This window comes from Rhinatrema bivittatum, chromosome 4, assembly GCF_901001135.1.
Source record: "Rhinatrema bivittatum chromosome 4, aRhiBiv1.1, whole genome shotgun sequence".
NCBI lineage: Eukaryota > Metazoa > Chordata > Amphibia > Gymnophiona > Rhinatrematidae > Rhinatrema > Rhinatrema bivittatum.
In genome coordinates, this window is record NC_042618.1 from 169,453,562 (window position 1) to 169,479,929 (window position 26,368).

Consider the following 26,368-nt stretch of genomic DNA (forward strand, 5'->3'; position numbering starts at 1 on the left):
CTCCTTGGCCCGTGCCTATACAGGGAGAGATCAGAAAAAAATCTTGGAGAGGCCGTGCAAATTCCAAAGCGGCCCATGCCTCGAGGAACTGGGATAATCGTCCCCCAACCTGAGGAACCGAGGGATGGGCTGGCCTTGATTTCATTAGGAGTCTTGGAAGGCGAGGGATGTGGCAGGTCCTCCGTCACGAGACGTTCTGCTGCGGCATCGAAAGGTAAGTATGCCAGGATTTGAGGCCTTGCCATAGACTGACGTGGACCTGCCGGCTGCTGTCTGCTGTGACAAACCTATGCTGACCCCGAAAACGTGAGCGGTCGACTGAAAACCTCTGGAAGGTTTCAGTCTGTCCTCCAGCAACTTGTGAACTTTGTTTTCACCGAGGGACTTTATCAACTGCTCCAAGTCGTCCCTGAAGAGAAACTTGCCTTTAAATGGTATAGCACCTAACTGAGCTTTGGACGAAATGTCCGCTGACTAGTTACGCAGCCAGAGAAAGACGCTTTGCTGACACGGCGGACAACATAGTGCGAGAGGAAGTGCGGAGGAAGGTCATACAGTGCATCAGCACCATAAGCCACTGCAGCTTCCAAGCGTTCCGCTTGTTCTGACTCGCCTGGAGGGAGATCCCTGGATGTTGTTAATTTTTGAACCCATCAGAGGCTCGCCCAGAGCATGTAACTACTGCAACACAGCCGCTCGGATACCTAGGGCCGAAACCGCAAAGATGTGCTTGAGAAGGACTTCAAGCTTCCTATCCTGAAGATCCTTGAGGGCCGCTGCTCCTGCGACCGGAATTGTGATCCACTTTAATAACTGCCGATACTGAAGCGTCTACTTTGGGAAACTTCAGGAGTTCCAGGGACTCCTTGAACAAAGGATAAAGTTTATCTATGGCCCAACCAATCCTTAAGCTGGCATCCGGAACGTCCCACTCCCGGGTCATCAGATGTTAGAGCATAGGATGGAAAGGAAAAGCTTTGGTCGGAGCCTGCAAACCCCACCAGCACCGGGTCCATGGAATCCTGTGGTGGGGCATGTTGAGGGATTTCCACTCCGAGTTCTGATAGTACAGAGGGAATAAGAGGCTCCAGCTCCTCCGTGTGAAACAGACGGACACCCTCTGGTCATCTCCATCCAGAGGAACCTGCTTTGTCAGGTCCTCTTCTGACCCCATGCCGGCAGGAGGCAAAGCAGAAGCAACTGCGTCTGCAACCTCATTGTCCTGGACCCTCCGGCAGGGCAGAACCCGCCTGAAAGCAGGGGACCCCGCCCCGTAATTTGCGACCCGCAGCAAACGCTGGTATATCTATATCAAAGGCAAAGCACCACTCTGCTGAGACTGCGAAGCTAAAAACGCTTTATGCATAAGTAAAAAAAAATCCAATGAAAAAGGATTATAAATCGGGTCAGTGCCACAGAGGGAGAGAGGGATCAGACCACCCGGTAATCTCTTCCCCCCGGTACTTTACCTGCCAGGAGCCCCGCGGAGTCACCAACCCCAGCTCCCTACACCTGCTATCAGAGGGGATGATCCCGTAGGACCTGCCTATCCCCTGGGAGGATCTTAAGAATTTCTCCATTCGATTAGCCTCAGACTGTCCTTTTTTTTTTTTTTTGCTTGACTCAAAGTTAAATAAAGTCTCTGCTTCTGGGTTTTTTTTTTGTTCTGGGTGACACAGAATCAGGGCAAGACTGCAGGGTTTGCACCACCTCCATCTGCTGGAGACAGAGAAATACCGAGGGGGATGCAGGTGGCACACCAGGTTAAGAGAGGGTGCCCTTCAAGTTTTTCTCTGTCTCCATCTGCGGGAAGGGTGGCATAACCCACAGTCTGGACTGATCCAAGTACGTACAGGGAACTCCCATTATTATTGTTCTACATTTAGTAGCCAGTTTAATCTCTGTTAGCATTTCAGTCTCTTCACTATATTTAATCTGGTGGACAGTAGTAAATCACAACTATACTCCTTCCCTGCCATGCATGGAATTTCTATTCATAGAGATTCAGAGTGCAGTTAGTTTCCTGTAGAATATGCATCCTGCTTGATTCTATGGATTCCTTAACATACAGTGCCACACCCACCACCTCTCTCTTTACTATGGTATATTTTGTACCATGGTATCACTAGGTCTTTGAGATGTCTGTCAATATCGTCATCTAATGCCATACAATTTATCTTACCAATCTTATTATTTTTTTTTTTTTTAGACTTCTGCCAATTTATATATAGGCAACCCTAAATTATTCTCTCTATACTTTTTCACAACCTACTTACTAGCGGTTGATTCAGGTAATTTAGATTCGGCTTTTACACATCTTCATTGTCGAACAATTTAATTTCCCTTTTGAATGGTATCTTTTGTATGTACTCTAATTCGAACCAACCATGATCTATTTTAAAAGTGACGCTATCTCTGGAAGACAGAGCTGCTAACCAGGCCCGTTCTTGAACTGCTGCCACCAAACTTCCATTGATTAGCCTGAGGGTGAGGGATCCCCTTAGTTAATTTCTCCGGGTCAAAAGGTGACTTAATGAGTAGCAAATTCTATATCCCTGAGACTTGGGGAGATGTCAGTGCCAATTATGTGGGCCTTCCTTGGGGACAAAAGAGCTTGTACCATGGATGCACCTCCTCTTTGTTTTAAAGATACCAGAAGAACACGATGTGGAGAGTCAGATGCGCAAGGAGCGGGAATGGCGGTTCTTGCGGAATGCGCGGGTCCGGAAACAAGCACAGCGAATGATAACGAAAGGTATGGGGATTCTTGGCAGAGGTGCCTTGGCAGAGGTGTTAGCAAGCAGAATCTTTTAACAAGGTAATGTAAATGGGCAGATGAGATGGATCATGGAGTACTGTCTGCCATTATATTCCCTATTCTTTACTCTTTCTCTCTCTCTCTGCTCCAAGTGAAGGAAAGAGTAGAAGAGGAGTGATGACAGTGCCTCCTGCTCAGGTCAGTTGTGGCTGCCTGATCCAGTCCTGATTTTCAGTACAGCCAGTTGAGAACTTGGTAGTGCTGTTGAGGCTGTTTTTTAATAGGAGGCAGGACCACACGTCAGAATGCAGAGGAACAGCATTGAAGAAAACCGGACTTGGATCAGGGGCCAGGGCTCTTTGGCACATCCCAAATGGTGTTCATGCTTCCCTCCTCCTGCCCACCCTATCCAGAGACACAAATTATGTGAACTTTACTTGCATCATATCTTTACACAAGTGGGGTTCTCTCTGACTCTGTAATAATGTTTGTCATCTGAGGCTGAATTAGAAAAGTTTGCCAAGTTTTTACATCAAATATGCCAAGGGTACAAATAGGGTATAAGCTTGCCTGGTGATTTGTTATCTTTACCTCTGCAATGTGTACCAAAATATAAACACTAAAAAGGGGTAATTTTCAAAAGGATTTACAAATGCAAATGTAACTATTGTAGCAATTTTCAAAAGCCATTACCTGGATAAATCCTATGGACAATTCAAATGTCATATATTGTAGCAATTTTCAAAAGTCCACTACATGGGTAAGTGTATTTGCATGTGGTAAAACCCATTTTTAAGCATGTAAATGCTTTTAAAAATTCAGGCCCAATATTTGCTTTGCTGGAGGAAAGGCTTGAGATGAGCATTTTTCACAGAATTAGGAGCTGAGGGCCAGCCCAGTGGTTCGATTCCTGGCTCAGGTCCATTCCCTGGCGTGGTGAGGGATAATAGTGAAGGAAACTTCTAGGTCTATGTGAGAGGGATTTTTGCCACCCAGCAGAGGGGAGGGAGTGACTGTGTTGAAGGACATTAACTGTAGGACTGACCCTCTGTGGTTGAGTTAATCACAGCTGTCTCAGTTCACAACTGACAAGTGTCCAAAGCAAACCTATAGTTCTGAGACCTTCACAAGCACTATCGATTTCCCTCCCTTCTTTCCAGAGCTCTGATGTATTTTGCTTCAGTCAGTGATGGAGGAGAGACAGTACACAGTACACTATCACAACAGCAATACTTTTCTATTGCTCTCCCAGCCCAAGGCGGGATTGGAGTTTGGATAGAAGAAATTAGAGCCCAGGGATTGACCTTCACCTCTGTGTGTTCCAAAATGGGCAGACAGTCTATCTAACTATGCAGGACTTTGTGACACAACTCCCAAAAGGGGAGTGCTGGGTTCAAGACCTTGTATTTCTTTTCAGTTTGATTTAATAGACTCTTGAATTCAACTGTACTAGTTTTTCTTTTCTTTTAGGCATTTCAAGGCTGGATGACCAGATATTTATTAACCGGAATCCTGGGGTTCCTTCCGTGGTGAAATTCCATCCTTTCACTCCATGTATAGCAGTGGCTGATAAAGATAGTATCTGGTAAGGACTGCAGGAGATGATGTGCAGAGGAGCTGGAGAAAGAGCACAGTAACCTCTTAAGGCACCATACGTGCTCTGCATGCTCTTGGGTTCCCATAGACCGTCTTTCAGTCTCCAAAAAGCGTCCATGCATCTGCACATACAAAATGTATTACCCAATGTTTCCAGATGCAGCACACTAATAACATAATATATTTCCTTATGTATTCTTAAATAATCATAAAGTATAGTATGAGATTGCACAGTACAGTACAGTATGTTATACAGTGTATAAAATACATATATATATATATATACATCAGACTATAGAGGATGGTTTTCAAAGGCATTTATCCAGGTAACTAATCAGTGATTCAAGTAAATTCCCCAGGCTGAAAATTGCTCTCCTCTCCTCTGGGTAAAAAGTTCACAAGCTGTGAAATGGGTGGAGAAGAGAATCGTGTTACTTTTCACTGGTTCACATTTTTAAAAGGAAACTGTATATAAATTATGCAGCGGAGGTAATGTATAAATTTTTAATACAATAAATCCTTAGCTTGCAGATACAAAGTAACCTCAGGCCTACAAGCTACCCATCATTTTAAACCCTCTCAGTGCACAACACAACTAGCTAATTATTGCCTCTTTCCTTTTTTTTTTTTTTTTTAAATTAAAGATCTGTTCATCTTACAAATGCACTGCGTTGAGCAAGACAGAATTAGATTGGCTGAGTCTTGTTCTTATATGTTTTGTTACTTAAAAGTGGAATATAAAAATCAAATATTTCCTGCTTTGATGTTATCTAGTGAAATTTCTGTGCGCTGCTTTTGTGGCACGAGCATCTCCCATGCCACCAGGCTTCAAAATGTATTTCTTCCCTAGCTGTCTTGGAGATGGAAGCCCACAACTACCCCATTCAGCTTTCCGCCTCTGTGCTGATGTTTAACTTCAGTACTTCAAGTGGGAAATGAAGCAGTTTTATCATAGCACTAGCTGTGGACACACAGTACAGAAAGGAGAACAGCAAGATAGATATGTACTAAGTGTAAGCATCTGATATGGTCATAAGACACCTGCGGAATTTCCAGTTTCACATCACAAAACAATTCTGCAGCATTGTAGATCTCTGTTTTCATAGTAAGTGAGTGCAGCCTATGTAGTAACAGACTTGCATACATTCCTCCAGCGTACACATCCCAGGAAATGGTTTGTGATGTAGATAGAAACAAATTTACCCAAAGAATCATTACTGTAATAGGGAAACCCTGTTTCACTATGTAGCATAGGAGAGGACGACAGAAAGACTGACAGGGCCAGTTATTTTCCATCCACACTGCAAGAATATGTTCCAGCTGCCAGTCCTAAAGTGTGAACCGCTTGTAGGATATTCCTTTTTAGCCAAGACAGTTTCTGTTGTCATCTTCATTGATTCTCAACCATACTGGATAGATGAGTGTTCAAGTTTCCCATGCTTAAGCCAGCACCATCCACACATTTCATATTTTATCCACCATCCTGCTGGCAACACATAGTTGGTTTCTAGGGAGTTGTAGCCTGCTTTGTACCACCTGACTACCCCCATGGCCTGCAGTGTCACTGGATTGTGTTTTTCTTTTCTCGCCCCTGTTTCCTCCTTATTTTGCTGAATGGTACAAGAAAATTGGTTCTACCTGCTAATTTTTGTTCCTTTAATACCACAGATCAGTCAAAACACCTGGGATTTTGCATCCCTGCCAGTAGATGGAGAAAGAGAAAGTTTCACTGATACTGTACATAACCTAGTATGCCACCTGCAGTCCCTCAGAATTGATCTGTACTCGTCAAGATGACAGCAACTTTAAAATTTTAAATACACCCCCCCCCCACCACCACCACCACCACCACCAATGAGAAGGAGGAAGGTGAGGTTGCCACAAAATGGAAAACTTGTTCCCAAATTAACTTACGTGAACAGCATTGAAAACCTCCAACAAACTCTGCACTTTATACAAACGATCAGTGCGAGTGGCAGACACTTTCCCCTCGATTAATGGGTGGGTCTCTGGACTGATATGTGGTATTACAGGAATGAAAATTAGCAGGTAAGAACCAATTTTTCTTTCCTGTTCATATCCAGGTCAGTGCAGACTCCTGGGATGAACCCAAGCTCCCTTAAAACAGGGTAGGATCTGGAGAGTCCCGCTTGTAGAACACTCACCAAAGTACATGGAAGCCGGAGCTCTGACATCCAAGTGATAATGCCTAGCAAAAGTGTGCAACGACTTCCAAGAAGCCGCCCTGCAGATTTCCTGTGGAGACATCTGTTGTGACTTGGCCTAAGAGGTCCCCTGAGAACGCACTGAGTGAGCCCTTAAATCCTCAGGCACATGGCGACCTTTAGAAATATAAGTCAGACCCGATCACCTCCTTCAGATGCTGTGCAATTCTAGCCTTAGATGCTTTACCTCCTTTCTTTGGACCACTCCACAGTACAAAGAGGTGATCCAATGTACGGAAATCATTCGTAATCTTCAGATACCTCAATAATGCACGCCTTCCATTCAAGAGCCTAAACTGCCTCGCATGAGGTGAGGACTAATCCAAATCTGGAAAGGCTGGAAGTTTCACTGTCTGAGTAAGATGGAATGCCGAAACCACCTTTGGTAGAAAAAAAGGCACCATGTGCAATGATATCCCCATATCTGAAATCTGTTGAAAGAAATCTCCACATGATAATGCCTGGAGCTCTGAGATTCTCCGTTAAACAAATAGCCACAAGAAAAAACCACTTTAAGGGTCAAGTCCTTTAACATTGCCCTCTTTATTGGTTCAAATGGAGCCTCACACATTCCTGTAAACACTAGATTAAGATTCGAAGATGGGCAGATCTTTCGCACAAGAGGACACAATTTCTTACCCCCCCCCCCCCCCCCCCCCCCACGAAGGATCCGTATAACATCCGGATGTGCAGACAGAGGATACCCCTGCACGTTACCCCAGACACAGCGCAAGGCCTTAACCTGGATTCTCAGAGTTAAAGGCCAATCCCTCGACTAGAACCCTTTTGAAAGGCCAAAATCTGCGACACTGTAGCCTGAACTGGCTGCACTCGTTAACAGCACACCAGGACTCGAAAACCTTCCAAATTCTGCCCATACGCCAAAGATGTAAAAGGTTGCCTGACCTGCAATAAGGTAGTAATAACTGCTTCGGAATATTCCCTCTGTCTCAGTCACCTCCTCTCAAAAGCCAAGCCTTGAGACAACTGAATCACTTGATTTGAAAATATTGGGCCCTGGAGAAGATTTAACAGATGGATGAAGCTCAGTACCCGTATATGGCCATGTTGATCAGATTTATGAACCATGGACACTGTGACCATTCTGGAACCACCAGAATCATGTTGCCCGGATGTTTCTCTATCCACCCTAACACCTTGCCTGCCAGTGGCCATAGAGGGGGAGACACAAAGAATTCCTCGAGGCCATTGCAGAACCAGAGCATCAATTCCTTCTGCACCGTGTTCTCTTCAGCAGCTGTAAAACCAAGATGCCTTGGTGTTCTGTCTGGTCACCATTAAGTCTTTATAGAGATACCGTCGATTCCTGTGAATGACGTGCATTGCCGCGTCTGACAGCTCCCATTCCCTGGGTTCTAGTTTTCTCCAGTTGAGAAAATCCGCCTAAACTTTGTCCCCCCTGGCGATGTGAGACTCTGCTCCACCCAGCAAATCAACTCCTGGGCCTCTCATGCTACCACCTGACTCTTGGTTCTGCCCTGATAATTGATGAGGGTCACCATCATTGTATTGTCTGATAGAACTCGCACCAGGAGGTCATGTAACTGTGGCAGAAAAGCTAGTAACGCAAAATGCACCACTCTCATCTCTAAATAATTGATAGACCATGAGGCTTCCTGTTTGACCACTGGCCCTGTGCTGACTGATCCAGACACACCGACCTCAACCAGAGAGACTGGCATCGGTGATGACTATCACCCAATTTGGAACCTCCAATTCCACACCATGCTTGAGATTGGCACAAAGAAGCCACCATGAAAGATTGTCCCTGCCTTCCCTCTCTAGCAAAGGGGAAGATGAAACTCCTCAGAAAACTGATTCCATCAGGAGAGAAGAGCCTCTGAAGAGGCTGCATATGCACAAACGCCCATTGCACTAGTTCCAATGTCTATGCCATAGAGCCTAAGACCTGTAGAGAGTCCCAGATCTTGAGGACCGAAAACCCTTGCAGATGTGGAATATGACCCTTCAATTTCAGTAACCTCTCTTCTGTGAGAGACACTCTACTCACCAGCATGTCGAACCAAGCCCCAGATACTCCAGAATCTTGAAAGGAGACCAGATGGCTTTTTGTCAAATTCAACCACCCATCCGAGAGACTTCAAGTGCATCAGTACCTTCTGCACTGACTGCCGACAGAGGTCCTCTAATTTGCACAAATGAGCCAGTCATCCAGCTATGGATGCACCAACAACCCTCCCTTCACAATGTGGCAGCCAGCACCACCATCACCTTGGTGAAGGTATGCAGAGCTGTCGCCAATCCTAAGGGAAGGGTCCGAAATTGAAAATGTTCCCCTAGGATCATGAACCTCCAAAATCTCTGGTGCTCCAGTCTAATGGCTATATGCAGATATGCCTCTGTCAAGTCAAGAAATACCAAAGAACTCCCCTTTGCATACTGCTGCTATGACAGATCTCAAAGTCTCCATGCGGAAACGAGGAACCTTGAAAAGCGCATTTACTTTCTTTAAATCCAAGATTGGCCAAAATGTACCTTCCTTTTTCGGAACCATGAAAAAAATGGAGTACCTTCATGTTCTTTGCTTCTGCTGAGAAACCTGCACTATAGCCCCTAGATGCCACAAGCAGTCCACTGTGAGGAGCGCAAAGGGAAACAAATGTTTCAAACTGGACAAGCAAATTCTAAAGCATAGCCATCTTTTATGACACTTAAGAACCTACTGGTCCATTGTAATTTTGGTTGCCCTCCAAATGCCAGAACTGAAGAGTGGACCGTCCTCACTTCATTGTGAGGACTTTGTACCTCCTGCAACTATACCAGGGCTATCTTGAGATGGCCTTGCCCCCCCCCCCCCCCCCCCCAAAAAAAAAGGACTAATCCCAAGACTGGGGTCTATCTGCCTGAGGGTTGCTTGGCAAAATCTCTTGTTATCCCAATAGCATGCCCGAGCAGGGAAAAATTGCCTGCCTCTTGGCTTGTCTTCTGGTAGCTTATGAACTTTGGACTGTCCCAGGTGTTTAATGATTTGCTCCAAGTCCTCTCCGAACAGGAGTTTGCCCTTAAACTTAAGAGGCCCCCAGCTGAGATTTAGACCAAACATCTGCTGACCAATTCCGTAACACAGTAATCTCCTAGCAGACACCACAGGCATCATAATCCTGGAGGATGTCCGTATTAGGTTATACAGAGCATCTGTCCCATACACCACAGTCTCCTCTAAATGCTCAGCCCACTGAGCTACCAGCTGCAATACAGCTTGCATCTCCTGCAACTGTTGGATCCAATGCAGAGATACCCTTTGCATAAAACTACTGCTGCTGCTGATAGCCAATACATAAATTTATAAATAAATCAAAGCCCTTATACCTAAGGGCCGACTCATCAAAAATCCTCTTGAGATGAAGCTCCAACTTGCGATCTTGCACATCCCTTAGAGCAGTCAAGCCCACTACTTGAATGGTAGTGGTCTTAGTGACCACTGAGCTGGAAGTGTCGACTTTCGGTAGCGCCAAAAACTCCATCTCCTCCAGCAATGGATAAAGCTTCACCATGGCTCTGCCAATCCTTAGACGGGATTCTGTAGTATCCACTCTCGAACAACCAGCTTTTTCACTGACTTATGGAAGAGAGAGGCTTTCGCTGATCCACGCAAGCCATCCCTCACGGGATCCACACCTTCCAAGTCTGATTCTTCCTGAGACACCTTGATTCCCAGTTCCTGAAGCACAGATGGAATCAAAGGCCAAAGCTCCTCTCTACGGAAGAGGTGCACTACCTTGGGATCATACCCCTCAGCCAGCGGGACCTCCTCTGGGCCCTAGGCTGAGTCTGCTGCAATCCAGCAGTTGGACTGCACCTGGGGAACACCCTGTCGCAGCTTCTGGATCATCAGTCATCTGTATCCTTCTCAGCTCCACCTGTCTGCGAGGGAAAAGCTCAGAACATGGCAAACACTTACCGAATGCTTTCTTTTACCTGGCATGGAGCTCTTTCCAGGCCAGATATCTCCCCTGGATCTCGTCTTATCCCCTATTGCATGCTCTGCTAAATAAGCACTATGTATGAGTAAAATAAACTCAGTGGTAAAGACCTGGGGTCCATCCAAATCCCCATCCAAAGGGAAATCCTCCAGGTCCAAGTCCTCCCTAGCCAGGTGCAAATTATCACCATCAAAACCTCCCCAGAGCCAGTAACGGAGGCAGACAGTCATGATGGGGAGTTCCTGTCCTCCCCCACTGAAGCCGAAGGCCTTGCTGAAGAAGCTAACATAGCACCATTCCCATGAGGACAATGTGTAACCCTTCATGTCAAGATGTGACCCCCCCCCAGGAGATTGTTGCTGGTCTAACAGGAGCAGTAGCAGAAAAAGCAGACCCCCCCCAAAGTGCCTTCACATCCAGTCAGCATATGGAGCACAGGCCTGCACGATTCCCTGCAAGCATGGTGAGCCTTGCTGTGTGCCATGACGACGTGTCGGAGGCCACGCACTGCTACTGCATTCACCCGTGGGAAGCCGTAGGATAGCCGTGCAATGACCTGCCACTCACTCACTGAAGGTTACTGCCCATGTAACTGCAAGCCTGGCTGCTGTGAACCGCAAAGTAGCCCTATAAGAAAAAAAAGGTATACTTCCCTGCTCCTATGGACTGAAAATGCAGAGGTATTGGCGTGATCCAAGGCTGCCTCATGGGGGATGAGGGATCTGGACCACCAGATGTCCACCCCACAAATTCTAGGATCAAGTTACAAAGGGTTGCCAAACCCCTTCTTGCCCACCTCTTACCAGGGAGGATGGCCCCACCAGAACCTCAACCCCCTGGGAGGATCCAGCAATCTTCTATCCTTAATGATCTCTGTTTTGTTTTGTTTTTTTTCAGTCTGCAAGTGTTACACCATCTACCATATGCTGGAGACAGAGAAATACTGAGGGACTGCAGTTGGCACACTGTTATGTACAGTGTCAGTGAAACTTTCTCTGTCTCCATCTGCTGGTAGGAATTCAAAACCCAGGAGTCTGGACTGATCTGGATATGAACAGGAACTGGCCATCACCAACTTGCTGGCACTGAGCCATTCCTAGCAGGTCAGCGGTGGCCGAGTATAGAATCTATTTGCATTCACTTTCAATTGCTTATTGTGCTTTATTTTCCCTTTCACAAGTTTTTGGGACTGGGAGAAGGGAGAGAAGCTGGATTATTTCCACAATGGGAACCCACGTTACACCAGGATCACTGCCGTAGAGTACTTGAATGGACAGGATTGCTCCTTGCTCATGAGTGCCACAGGTGAGCTCAGCTCTATTCAGCTCAAAAAAAAAAAGGGGAAACTTTGTATAGAAGATGGGGGCGTGGTGATGTTTAGAGATAACTTGCCTCTTTGGCACTCTTTATTAGTATGAACTATTTTCTCTGTCAGTAAATTATTTTTTTTACTTTATCATTTAGTGGACATGTTCCTGAGTATTTGTTTAGAAACAGAGCATTTTATACATGCCTTGTTTCTTCTAACCTTCCTCCAAGCTACTTGCTGCTGTCAGAGGCAGCATGCAGGGTTAGATGACCTTTGCCCTTACATCCCCTAGTGGTTTTTATGCTGCAACTGAGGTAAATACAGGAAAAAAGCTCAGACATTCTGGCCAATTTCTGGATAATAATGAGGCCCTTCCTGAATTAATCCAGCTATAGCTGAGAACTCTCAGTGAGGGCAGTTAAAATGTGTGCGGTCCTCTTTGGACCAGTTTTGAGACTTTTTATAATACCTGATTTTAATGTACTCATCCCATAAGAGTGTGTGTTGAAACAGAAGCACAGCACTTGGCAGAGAGAAGGGAAAAAAAAAAAAGAGATGGCTAAGCCTCCCAGTTGGGTGTGTTGTAGGAAGAAACATTTAAAAAGAGTAAAAGGGAAAGTCTTGCACCTAAAAGAGCATGTGTATAGTTCTGGAAAGAGATCCAGAGATGGTGACCAGGAGGGAGGGAGAAAGAAAAATGCTAGGATTTCTCAGAGTAAGGAGTAATACACTGTTTAAAGGTATGCGGTTCTTGAGTGTACAAATGATTGCTTTAAAAGAAAATAGAGTCCTCTGAAGATTAGTCTTGGAGGGGAATAAAACCAAATCCTTCCCGCATGAAGGAGCTGCACTGTCACGATGCCCTGGCGAAGGGGTTTCTGCTGGCGCCATGTGATGTGACCTCATGCACACTGTAGCTGTAGAGTGCCGCTTTCCCATTCACTGAGCAGAAAGCCTTTTCCTCTTCTGTCGCTCTTCTTCTAAGAAAGCCCATTCTTGTATGTTGTTGCAAGCGTTTTCAATTACCTTTGCAGCCTATTGTGGAAATGCTGGGCGGGCTGGGTGTAATGAAAAAGTGTGGGTGTAAAAGGACAAGGGCATGCTTTCTTCTCGCTGTATTGATTTTCTTATTTTTCTCTTTAGTATGAAAGAAAAGAATCATTTAAAAAAAAAAAAAAAAGTAGTAGGAGATGCGAGTGAGAAAATGCAGAGGATGAGGAGGAGGGTGCAGGGAGCTTTGTTTAATAGAGGCTTTGGAGGGTTTTAGTACTGGATACAGAGAAGGAAGAGCAAAAGAGAGAGGCAATGTCCTAGCTAGAGCTCGGAGGAAAAGTTGGTTTGTTTTTTTTTTGCCTGAGTAGTGATTGCTAGAGCTTCCTGACCTAGTGGAATGATGTCATCCCCACTTGGGCAACAGCATGACCTAACATGGCCCCGGCTGGTTGTGCTGTCTCTGAGTGGGACCATCAACCAGATGACTGTGAGCAAGTTCAAACAAAAATCTATCATCTGCATATATGCCTTCAAATCAGACACACTAATTCCTTCTTTTTTTCCCTTGGTTGGGGGGGAGAGGGGGAGGCAGGTGAATAGTACATGCTTTCTTGTTTTTCTTTAACCCTTTTGCTCTTTTATTTTTTTGCTCTGAAGATGATGGAGCTATCAGAGTATGGAAGAACTTTGCAGATCTGGAAAAGAATCCAGAGATGGTGACTGCGTGGCAGGGCCTGTCAGACATGTTACCAACCACTCGAGGTAGGTCTGTGCTGGGAAGGAGAACCCAGTACCAAAACTGGAACAGTGGCACTCACTGCTCAGTTTCTCCCTAGAGCCCTCTTCTTTTGTGCACTGACTTCTTCACAAGTGTTGGTGTGCCTGCCTCTCCTAGTCCCACATGTCACTGATCAGTATCTGTAAATTACAGGGTCAGCTGTTAAAACCCACTCTTCCCTAAGCCACATGACAAGGTTTACTGAACTTTTATCAGTCAGAATTGGTCTCCGAATAGTTTTTTAATGTCCTCTTTGATCTGTCTTTGAAGGCATTCACCTGTTCATTGCTTCCTTTTTCTGTCTGTTTATCCTTGCATGCTTGCTGCATGGCTTTGCATGGTCTGTCTGGTGGAGGGTCCTCGGCAATTTTAGGGTTTGCAGCTCACTTTTGTAGCCTGTTATATGCCATTCGGTGATCCTGACAGGGGAACTCGGCCTTCCTTGTAAGATGTGCAAGAAGGATGTTACATGATTTTAAAAAAGAGCTGGAAGAGACTGGAGAGAGGAAAGGTTCATCCCTTCCCAGTCCACTGTTTCAGCAACACTTCCCCTTTGTGATGATATTCAGATAAACCTGCCCATGTGGGAGGCAAGACTAGCAAATCCTTGAACATTTGGAACAGAGTCAGGATTTTAACCCTAGGAATCTGATGCCAAGTCAGTCCACCTATGAAACATTTTTACAGCAGTATTTTCTGGGGTTGGATTTCTCTTGGCATGCGATGCTCAGATGTACACATGCATGCAGATGTGCACAAGGCTGTATGGCTCTAAGCAGCACAGGAATGTCTCATATACTCTTAAATAGGTCAGTGTTGAAAGCTGCAAACCTTTTCAAAGGGCAAATGGTAAAAACAGACTCAGACAAGTGGAAAGGTAGAAGTAGGCAGAAGCATGATCTCTGCAATTACCGGAAAGAGATGACGTATGTGTAACTGAGATATCCATGGTTTTTGTTAATCAGTTCACTTATCTGGTGCAGCACTTCCCAGGATCATCCCAGGGGTATTGATAGGTTAATATCTACCAGTATTCTCTTCCTGGCCTGGTCAAAGCTCTAAATTCCTGCCACTTCCTTTTCCATGGTGCAGAAAGCCTGGCATTGTATGGCACTCTGTGAAATTCTACTTGAACAGTCGGTGAATGGCACAACCATTTTGGGGTGCTTGGATTGCCTATGTGACAAATGCAGGTTAGAGAATGTGGGAACATACTTAAAACTTCTTTTTAGTGAAGCTTTTGGTAATGCGCAATGATTTGGTAGTGTCATGTATTTGCAGTATTTTTAGTGTTATGTTTTGTTAAAATTGTTTGATATTTAAATGTTTTATTGATTTGTAATCTCAGCTTGATTTCATTATTATGAGCAGAATCTAAATATTTTAAATAAAAAAAAAATATATATATATATATATGCTTCTTGATACTGTAGTAGTGCAAGAATGCTAACATGGTTGTAGCCTATGAAAGAGGTGGGGTCTTCAGATTATACAGCATGGGAACTGCAGGTAAATGTGATATAAAACCCTTTCTCATTTCACATGCTGGAATGGGGACCAGATTGCACCATTTTGCAGCAGGTGGGATAAATGATAGCAGCCCAGGTGAAACTGAGTTACCTGACACCTGGCCTTCCAGGGCTGTACATACTCTGTCTCTCTACTGAGGTTACAGAGCCCTTAGTTTGATCTTTGAACAAGAGTGTCATGGAGCAGGTAGGAATCAGCAGTGGACAAGATAAATCAGATTATTGATGAACAGTGTCACTGTCAGCAATACTAAAACTCATGACAAGATCTCTTCAGACTCATCCTTTCATGTTCTCCATACATAATGAAATGGTACTTTTTTTTTTTAAGTGCCCCACAATAAATATGACTGTCCCCTGTAGTTTTTACCAGTCTTCTGTCCTTGAGATTACTCAGCTGTGCAATTTATTAGGTATATTAAGGTGGTGGCAGCATAGGTATTGAAGGATTTAAGAGCATATCGGCCGCTGGGTTTAGTTGCATCTGGTGGATATGTGGCCTGCTCATCAGAGCACTGGACTATAATTTAGAAGAGGTTCTGGGGCTTGAGTTCAAGACTTATCACTGCCACTAATTCTTGTGACCCAAGGAAAAGTCACCCTTTGCCGCTGGGATCAATTTGAAAATGGCTTTTAACATAATCTAGCACTCTTAATTAAGACATTAAAAATATTTAAGTCACAATTTAGTGATTTATTTAGATAGGTGCAGCTTTCACAAATCAGGCACATGCCATATTGTGCATCAGAATAATACAACAGCCTTATGTATTTTTGTGTGTTCACTGTTGACTGGTTTGTGTGCAGTGGTTTGATCTAATGTTACAACTTGGAAGTCCTATATTTGATTCACTCAGAATAAATGCAGCAGATAGATTAGATGCCTAGAAAGAAATGCAGAAGAATGTAGTAATTAAGTGAGAAAAAGCAAGGTTGCCAGCTGTTCCTCAGCAGTGCAGCCGTTATATTCAACTTCTTGGAGACAGAGTATATAAGGACACAGGCAGAGAAGAACCTGTTTTGCTGAGTGAGTGGAGTAAGTCCATGGGCTTCACATGCAGTGGGGGCACAGTGCTCAGTATCAGCAGTGAGGTTAGTCCCCGGGCCTCTCATACCATGGGGACACTGTGCTCAGTATCAGCAGTGAGGTTAGTCCACGAGCCTCTCATACCATGGGGGCACAGTGCTTAATATCAGTAGAGGGTTAGTCCACAGGCCTGTCATGCTGTGCAGGCACAATGCTCAGTATCCACAGTGGGGTTAATCCGTGTGCTATGTACATGCTGGAGGTAATTTGAAAAAAGGGGTTACATGTGTAAATGTAACATACTATCATAGCAATTTTAAAAAGCCTTTTACATGTGCAAAATGCATTTAGATGTGAATATCCTATGGACAATTCAAAGGCATATAGTGTAGCAATTTTCAAAAGCCCACTTACATGGGTAAAGTGCATTTACACATGTAAAACCCAACTTTAAGCATGTAAATGCTTTTTAAAATCAGATCCTGTGGGAGTACAGTGCTCAATATACTCAATGGCATACAGCCTGACGATATTAAGATCTCTTTCCTTCAGTATAAGTGAGGCATGCATCTGGTGTGTTAATTCCTATTTGGGGCATTGCTCATTGTTCTCATATTGGATGTTAGATCTAAAACTGATATGACCTGTGGAAGTGATTTGATTTGGTATCTGGTGTATGTCAATACACGTGATTAATTATGTGCACTCATATGAATTTGCATTTATTTCATGCACGGTACGGTTCTAATAGCATGATCATTTAGAAAAAAAACTGTCAAGACACATTCTGTATAGGATGCACATTAATGATGATCTGTAAGGAAGACTGTGAAATCCTGATGCTTCTGATTCATTGTCAGTTCTCAATCTGGTTGCTCTGTCTGAATTTGTAAAAATGGTAGGACACTGAGAAGCCTCATGGCTTCCTGATCATGAAATGAACTAGCTAGGACTGAGATAGGAAAGAAAAAGGACTGTCCTTTTATTTCTCACCATGGTTAGGGAACAATGTCCCCATACTCCGTACAGAGGTACAACAACCTATAGGATGCTGTTGACTGTGGAGAATCCATGTCAGTCATGTTAAAAAGGAAAATTGGTTCTTTCCTGCTAATTTTCGTTCCTATAATACCACAAATCAGACAAGTGGGTTTATGCATCCCTACCAGCGGATAGAGGCAGAAAATAAAAACTGAGGCACTGCTACATACACGAGAGTGCCACCTGCAGTCCCTCAGTATTGACCTGTACCAAAGCCAAGATTAGATAACATTCCCATTCCCAGGGCACCAGAGTTGGAGCCCCCTAGGCTGGAGCCTGATATAAGTCCAGAATCAAAACTATCTGTCAACCACTTGCTCAAAAAACATAGATTACATTGTAAAAAAAACCTCTTAAATCTAAAGGAAATAGATTAAATCTTAAATACCAGGAAAATCAGTCTTTCGGCAATAATACCAAGGCGGGTCACTGGACTGATCTGTGGTATTTCAGGAACGAAAATTAGCAGTAAGAACCAATTTTCTTTTCCTGAACATACCCAGATCAGTCCAGACAAGTGGGATGTACCAAAGCAACCCTACACCGGGCAGTACCCCGAAAGACCCGCTCACGACAGGGTTTCACCAAGGTACATTCTCTTGCGTCCGAATATCTAATTGGTAATGTTTGGCGAAAGTTTGAAGTGAGGACCACACCGCAGTCCTACAGATCTCTTCGGGAGACACCAACTGACACTCCGCCCAAGAGGCCGCCTGTGCTTTAGTTGAATGTGCCTTAAGACCTGTCGGAATAGCATAACCCTTACAGATATAGGCCAAATAAATAGCCTCTTTCAACCAGTGAGCCAACGTAGCTTTAGAAGCTTTCTCTCCTTTCTTCATCCCACCGAACAACACAAGGAATTGGTCCAGTCGCAAAAGGAATTAGTGACCTTCAAATAACGCAACAGCGTGTAATGAGCATAAAGAAAATGGAGATCTCTACCCCACCCCGAAGAATCTCTAGACCATTCTGGAAACCCCGGTAATTCAACCATCTGATTCACATGAAAGGAAAAAACACTTTCGGTAAAAAGGAAGGCACCATGTGCAAGGACACCCTGTCATGAGTAATTTTCAAAAAGGGATCATGGCAAGAAAGAGCCTGAAGTTCCGAAATTCTCCTGGCGGAACAAATCGCCACCAGAAAGATAGTCTTCAACGTAAGGTCCTTCAGAGAAACTCGACCTAAGAGTTCAAAAGGAGCCTCACAGAGAACCTGAAAAACCAAGTTGAGGTTCCAATCTGGACACATCTTCCGAACCGGAAGACACAAATGCTTCACCCCCTTCAGGAAACGGATGACATTGGGATGAGAGGTCAAAGACTTGCCCCGCACTTTGCCCCTGAGACAACCCAAAGCCAAAATCTGAACACGGAATGAACTATAGTTTAAACCCTTGGACAAGCCTTGCTGAAGAAAGGACAAAATATGTGGCACTGCCACTGACAGAGGATCCAGCCTCTGCTGCAGACACCAGACCTCAAAAACCTTCCAAACCCTGACATACGCCATGGAGGTAGAAGGCTGTCTAGCCAGGAGAAGGGTAGAAATTATGGTTTCCAAATATCCCTTCATACGCAAGCACTGAATCTCAAAAGCCAAGACGCAAGACAAAAATGATCCTTCCAATCCGAAAATATGGACCCGTCACAACAATCCCAGCAGATGAGCCAGACGAAGAGGTCCATCCACCGCCAGATACACAAGATCCGCGAACCAAGGATTACGTGGACACTCCGGCGCCACCCGCACTACTGTCCCCGGATGCACTTCTATGCGGCACAACACTCTACCTATGAGAGGCCACAGAGGAAACACATACAAGAAGGTTCCCTGTCAGGCACAGGCAGACCAGAGCATCTAGTCCTATGGCACCGACCTCCTTTCTGCAACTGAAGAATCCTTGTGGTCTTTGCATTGGCTCGCATTGCCATGAGATCCAGCTGAGGAACACCCCACCTGGGCAAACGTGATTCCAGACTTCTGGGGACAGCTACCATTCCCTGGGATCCAGCTGTTGCCAGCTTAGGAAATCCACCTGCACATTGTCTACTCCCGCTATGTGGGAGGCTGCAATTTCTTGAGGTGACACTCCGCTCATACAAATAGCTGAGCTTCCTGAGCCACTGCATGACTTTGTTCCTCCTTGACGGTTGATGTACGCCATGGTTGTCACATTATCTAAGAACACTCAAACCATTCAACCCTGGACCAGAGGCAGAAACGCTTCCAGGGCTCTGCGTACGCCCTTGTATCCATCGATTGATAGACCAGACCGACTCCGTCACCAACCAGATTCCCTGGGCAGATTCACCCAGGCATACTGTTCCCCAGCCCTTGAGGCTGGCATCCATGGTCACCACAACCCACTCCCCTTTCTAGGTTGCTCCTCGACAGCCACCATGAAAGACTGGACCTGGATTCCACTAGAAGAGGCAAGGGTAGATGTTACTGCTCTGATATCAGGTCCCACCTGGACAATAATGCCTTCTGCAATGGACGCATGTGCGCAAAGGCCCACGGCACCAGATCCAATGTCGAGGCCATAGAACCCAGTACCTATAAAGCAATCTCAGACCCTCGGCACTGGTAGTTGCAACAGCCGTTTCACCCGTGCCTGCAACTGCAACAATCTGTCCACTGACAGATACACTCTGCCCTTCTGGGTATCGAAGTGGGCTCCTAGATATTCCAATGATTGAGATGAAACCAGGTGACTCTTTGCCACATTGATCACCCAACCCAGAGAGGCGAGGGTGTTCATCACTTGTTGCACGGATCAACCGCAGTCCTCCATCTTTGCCCAGATAAGCCAGTCATCCAAGTATGGATGGACCAGAATCCCTTCTTGTCTCAAGGCTGTCATTAACACCATCATCACCTTTGTGAAGGTTTGGGGAGTCATAGCCGAGCCTGAAACTGGAAGTGCTGACCCAACACCTTGAACAGCTGAAATTTCTGAATGGGAATATGCAGATAAGCTTCGGTGAGATCCAAAATTGCCAGGAAATCTCCTTTCTTAGCATTGCAATCACTGTACGCAGCCTCTCCATCCAGAAACGTGGCACCCGCAAGCTTACGTTTACCTTTTGCAAATCCAAGGTGGGCTGGAAGGTTCCCTCCTTTTTTGGTACCACAAGATAGATAGAATACCTCCCCCATCCCCGCTTGCTCAACAGCACCAGAGTTATGGCCTCTAAGCTTATCAACCTTTGCAAAGTCCCCTCTACCACTTCCCTTTTGCTTTGAGAAGACCAGTGGGACTCCATAAAGGCTTCCCTGAGTGGGTGTGAAAACTCTATGCTATAACAGTCTCTCACAACTTCCAGAGTTAATTTTGGCACACTCCTCATAAAAATAGGGCAACCTGCCCCCTATCGCTTCCAGCGAAGAATGGGTGAGCCTGGCTTCATTGGGAGGCCTTATTTCCCTGGTTCCCTGACTGGACCCACCTCTGGAGGGCCTGCCAGAACTCCGAAATGGCTGTTGATGACCTGATGACCTCTTGGAACTCAAGGTAGAAGTCTCTCTCCCGGAACAAAATCTCCTTGACTCCCGAAAACGGAGTCGGGGTGGAATGACGACCTTTTTGTCCTTTTAACTGGCAGCTTATTTCCCTTGGATTCCCCCAGGAACTTCATCAGCTAATCCAGCTCCTCCACGAAGAGCAGCTTCCCCTTAAAGGGAAGATGCACAACTGCGACTTGGACCACGTCTGCTGACCAATTGGGCAACCACAGCAGCCAGCGCGCCGCCACCAAAGAGACCATGCTTTTGACCAAAGTACATACCAAATCGTAGGGCACATCTGCCACATAAGCTACCTCAGCTTCCAGGCGAACCACCTGAGCGGGAGTCAGCATGCCAGACGAAGCCTGTACCTGAGGCCTCTGAATCCAAAACAAGCAAGCTCGCTGCATAATGTTGCCACACACCGCGGCTCACAGACTGAAGGCTGACACCTCAAACATGCTCTTTAATTGGATTTCCAATTTGCAATCCTTGTCATCCTTCAAAGTGGCGAACCTCACTACCGGAATTGTAGTCTTCTTAGTTACTGCCAAGACTGCTGCATTCACCTTAGGGTCTTGAGACTGTCCAAATGCTCCTCCAGCTTGGGATAAAGCTTAGCCATCACCCTACCAACCTTCAAGCCTGCGACCGGGAAATCCTATTCCCAGCTAGTCAGCTTCTTAATCTTTTTAGATATGGGAAAGGTACTAGATGGACCCCACAGACCATCCAGAACCAGATTGATGCCCTCATTATCCAACTTTTTCTGGGTTAGCTTCATCCCCAACTCTTCCAGCACCTGAGGGATGAGAGGGTGAAGCTCCTCCTCCTCAAACAGATGGACTACCCAAGGGTCATCCCCCTTGGTTGTGGGTCCTTCCAGGAGATCCGGATCATCCTTGTTCACATCTGGATCCAGTTCCTGGTCCCCATCCAGGTCTGCCTCTGGATCCACAACCTGCAGAGACGCAGCATCCTCCTGCACCTCGTCTGAGTCATCCAGATGACTGGGATCACCCTCCACACCAGCACCAAACAATCCCAGGTGTCTGAGCCCATTCCCAGAACCCCCACTGAAGCCAGTCTCAGTCTCTTTGACAGGCCTGACTTTCTCTCTCTGGATCTCCTCTGTCCTATACTTTCCCTAGCTAGAACGCCTTGTGCATTAGCAGGACAAACTTGGGGGGGAAAAACCCATGGGCCCCTAATTCCTTGAACAAGAAGAATGGACTCTGAATCTGCATCCTCCTCATGATCATGCACCACGGCCAAGGCCTTCTCACTGCAATCCCCCACGGGAGCAGAAGCAAAGGAGACCCCTCCCTTGGTGCCAGCCGCAACACCCGTGAATCAGGAAACATTCCTGGCCTTTGAAGGCTTACTGGAAAAGCCCTCCGCCCTCCCCCCCCCCCCCCCCCTTAGCACAACCTGTGCAGAGGGAGCGATCATTCAAGCAAGCCGACCAAAGCCCGCAGGCTTTACAAGATTCCATGCGCGGCTTGACCGCCATGCGGTATTCACTCGTCCCTAGCACACCGTCACGAGTAAGGCCACACCACATGAGCTCTGCTGAGCCACGTGAAAAAGTGCGTCCTCGCCGACCCGGACAGCGCACGAGAAACGGCAGCAGCCCAAGTGCCGCACGAGAAGCGTGGCGCACATCAAACCTTCCCTTCCCGGGGGGGGGGGGGGGGACACACGACTAAACTCACACATGGCCCTACACGCTCTCACCCTCCTGTTGACCCCAGCAGCTCACGCTGGTCAACCACCCCGGCACTCAACTACAGGCTGATAGTTCTGGCTCAGTCAACTTGTTTCTTCTTTTTTTTTTTTTTTTTTAAACAAGCTTAAATGGAAGAACAAAAATAGGGATATTTCCCTGCACAGAGCCAGCAGCAGACAGGAGGAGACTTCGGGACACCAAGTGTGAGCCGGTCCCCGGAGGTAGCAGGCCACTACAGCCAGGAGTATCCAACCCCTCGGTCGCCTGGCTCAACCTGAGGGTTGGCCCACAAAGGAAACTAGCACCTTGGGTTGCTGATTCCAACTTTAAAATCTCCAAGTCTCCACTTTCAGTCAGGACTGCAGGTTCGTACCTCTACCATCTGTTGGAGACAGAAAAATACTGAGAGACTGCAGGTGGTACTCTCGTGTATGTAGCAGTGCCTCAAAGGTTTTATTATCTGCCTCCTTCTGCTGGTAGAGATGCATAAACCCACTTGTTTGGACTGATCTTGATATGTTCAGGAATACATGATGCTGAAGGCATGCAACTAACAGCACTGTTACATGACCAAGTCTTTGTACCTTAAGAGTGTGTGAGAAGAGAAATGTTTCTTAGTTGCTTTGAATTTCTGGGGAGCTGGATAGAGCAATAGCAGAATGGGAGCCTTTGCTTGGAGGGTGGTCAGGATGTGATTTGGGGTTTTTTTTTTTGTAGGTGGGGGGTTGTGTTTTGGTGTTTTTTTTTTTACTTGGGTGTTTGGTCTTTTGTTTTCATTGCTTTTTAGTGCTCTGTTAATTCATGTTTATAATTTATTTTGTTTTGGCTGACCAAATTACCCTTCGCATCAACCCCTTAATCCCTGTCTTCTCACAGGTCTGGCACGAAGGGTTTCAATCTATCTTGACAGGAGTAAACAGGGAGGTGAGTGCCTTCTTTCCTCTTAACTCAGGTCTGAATCATACCTGTCAATGTCTTAGTAAAGACATAGAGTGGCATGTTTTGTCACCCTGCCATCTCTTTCTCATATTGTCCTAGCCTTGCTCTTTATAGCACACCCTATTTCTTCATTCCCTCTACCACATGTTCTCATGATTGCTAGTAACTTTTCATGATGAACTAGCCCCGTTCTCTGTCACTGGCGCTCTCTCACAGCTGGAGCCAGAATTACTCATGTACTTTTATTTGAAATATGAGTGGCTTGCCTGTATTTAGGGGGCAGGTCAGTGGAATGAATTTGATGCAGTTTCCCTGTATATGACAGAGAGAGAGAGTTGGGTTGGGGTTACTTGCTAAGCTCATATTGGGCATGGGAATGGGATTCCTGGCTTTTGTCTCTCCTCCTTGAATCTTTTATCAGTGTATGTCCTGAAGTACAGGGAGTGCTGACTGCAGAACCTTCTTCTGCCGGTGGTAAGTTGGCTAGTTGGGGAAAAATGCTTAAAATCATATAAAGAAAAAAATTCTTAAAGGGATTAATTTACTGGTTTTGTATATTGTGTGTTAGTTTCTAAGGCTGGTATTTGTTTGAAATTGTGTGTATTTAGAAGTTATAGACTTTGGCTTAATTTTGTGAGCTAATATAAGTTAGTATTTGTTTCCAAGTGTAAAGAAAATTGTGTATTTAAGGAAAAGAGACTTTGGATAAATTTTGTGAGTTAGTAAAGATTCGTATTTGTTTGTAACCATTAGAATTGTGAGTTTGCAAAGGTCTCTTATTTGATCTAAAAAGGTGATAGTGCTGGTTCCTAGGCAAAGAGTCACTAGTTTGATTCCCACCCACCCCAGGCATTTTTTTGGTTATATAGATAACACCCCTTCTCCCCCAGGCAGGAAGAAAATCTTCAAAATGAGCCAATTAATGATTTAGAGTAACATACAATTAACCCTGAGGGCCAAATTCAAAAGCATTTAGCTGGCTAACTAAGAAGTTACTATAAATTAAAAAAAAAACGGATCACTCCGATCACCTACCAACCTTTATGTAAATAAAACTTAACCAACTTCTTCAACTATTTTGTATTGTTACGAACTGTTCACACTTCTACCAACTTTCTTCTATATTATTTCAAAATTGAAGCCATTTTGGCAATTCAATAAATCTTATAAGGAAGGGGTTGTTGGTTTCATATAATTGCATTTGCCACCACGGCAATGAGCTAATGATTGACCTTATAATCATTAACCGCCAACCTCCTTCCATTGTGTATAAACCAAACTGAAGAGCACAAAATCTGACAATTTGTTTTGAATGTTTCAAAATTATTTTTTCAAAATATTTTGAAGTGAATGGCTTATAAGTTCGGTTTTAAGCTCAGACTTTACAATGAATGGCTATAGATTGAACTTTCTCTCTGGCACAAGGCAACGTAGTTGGAAACAAAGAAACAATTTTGAAATAATATAGAAGAAAGTTGGTAGAAGTGTGAACAGTTCGTAACAATACCAAATGGTTGAAGAAGTTGGTTAAGTTTTATTTACATAAAGGTTGGTAGGTGATCGGAGTGGTCCGGTATTTTTTATTTATAGTTACATAGTATCACCTAGTGTGGTGGATTTTTGCATATAACTAAGAAGTTAGCCAGCTAAATGAATATTTGAGCACTTAACCGGCTAAATTCTTGCCAGCTAATAAGATAGCCAGCTAACTTAGGGACATTCCAGGGGCCACTCCATCTCGGCTCTCTCCTTCCTGGTGTTAGAGGTAGTCCCGCGCCCCCCTCGGGGAGGTGACTTTAACGGGATTCTAGGGCAGAGGGAGCAAAGATGGATCTTCACTTTGGATACTGTTCCCCTAAAGGACTCAATATGGAAATTGAATGGCACCTGTTTTACTGAGGTAGGACGTCTGTTCGGGATTTCGAGTTGCTAGGGTCTCGTGAGAAGTCACCTTTCGCGCCTTTTTTCAGGTTTAAATGGCTGTCAGTATTGAGGGCGCTTGCGCTCCATTGATCATCTGTAAAGGTATGTGGTTACATTGTAATGTTTTCACCGTAGTCCTTATGTTTCCACTTCTTACACACTGTTATTACATTATAGATTGAAAATGTTACCTGGTCCCTCCCGATGCAGCAACCGCGAAACACGGGACCGTGTCAGGGGACTTTAAGACATTGTTGCTATTTTTGGAGTTGCCATAATTGAACAAGTTCTATCAAAATAAACTGAATTGTTTGAAATTTTGAGTGGAAGAGAGTTGTGTCCTGCACGCTTTTGTCTGAGTACTTGCGGATGTGCAAGGTTTTGCTTCATTGTATTTTCAGATTTCAATGACCCCAATATTGATTGGGTAAATGTATCATCGGGGCATGCTAGAGAGAGAAAGTTCCTGGATGGAATAAATGACAACTTTATGGAGCAATTGGTTCAGGAACCGACAAGAAAGGGAGCAATTTTAGATCAAATTCTCAGTGGAGCACAGGATTTGGTGAGAGGTAATGGTGGTGGGGCTGTTTGGCAATAGTGATCGTAATATGATCAAATTTGAATTAATGAGTGGAAGGGAGACAGTAAGCAAATCCACGGCTCTCATGCTAAACTTTCAAAAGGGAAACTTTGACAAAATGAGAAAAATAGTTAGAAAAAAACTGGGTAAAAAGCGTGCAAGAGGCGTGGTCATTGTTAAAAAAAAAAAAAAAAAAAAATACCATCCTAGAAGCACAGTCCAGATTTATTCCACACATTAAGAAAGGTGGAAAGAAGGCAAAACAATCACTGGCATGGTTAAAAAGGGAGGTGAAAGAAGCTATTTTAGCCAAAAGATCTTCATTCAAAAATTGGAAAAAGGATCCAACAGAAGAAAATAGGATAATGCATAAGTATTGGCAAGTTAAATGTAAGACAGGCTGAGAGAATTTGAAAAGAAGTTGGCCGTAGAGGCAAAAGCTCACAGTAAAAACCTTTTA

General features: G+C 45.0%; 1 protein-coding gene across 2 annotated transcripts in view; it reads left to right on the forward strand.

The window, feature by feature from the left end:
* Positions 1–26,368, forward strand: part of RPTOR (regulatory associated protein of MTOR complex 1) — a 699,963-nt gene that overhangs the window by 606,540 nt on the left and 67,055 nt on the right. Inside the window, exons 28-29 of one of the 2 annotated variants that reach the window (XM_029599200.1) lie at positions 13,504–13,608; positions 23,340–23,387. In XM_029599200.1, coding sequence (XP_029455060.1) covers positions 13,504–13,608; positions 23,340–23,387 — 153 coding nt within the window. The remainder of the gene's footprint in view (positions 1–13,503; positions 13,609–23,339; positions 23,388–26,368) is intronic. The other variant, XM_029599201.1, reaches the window with a different exon arrangement.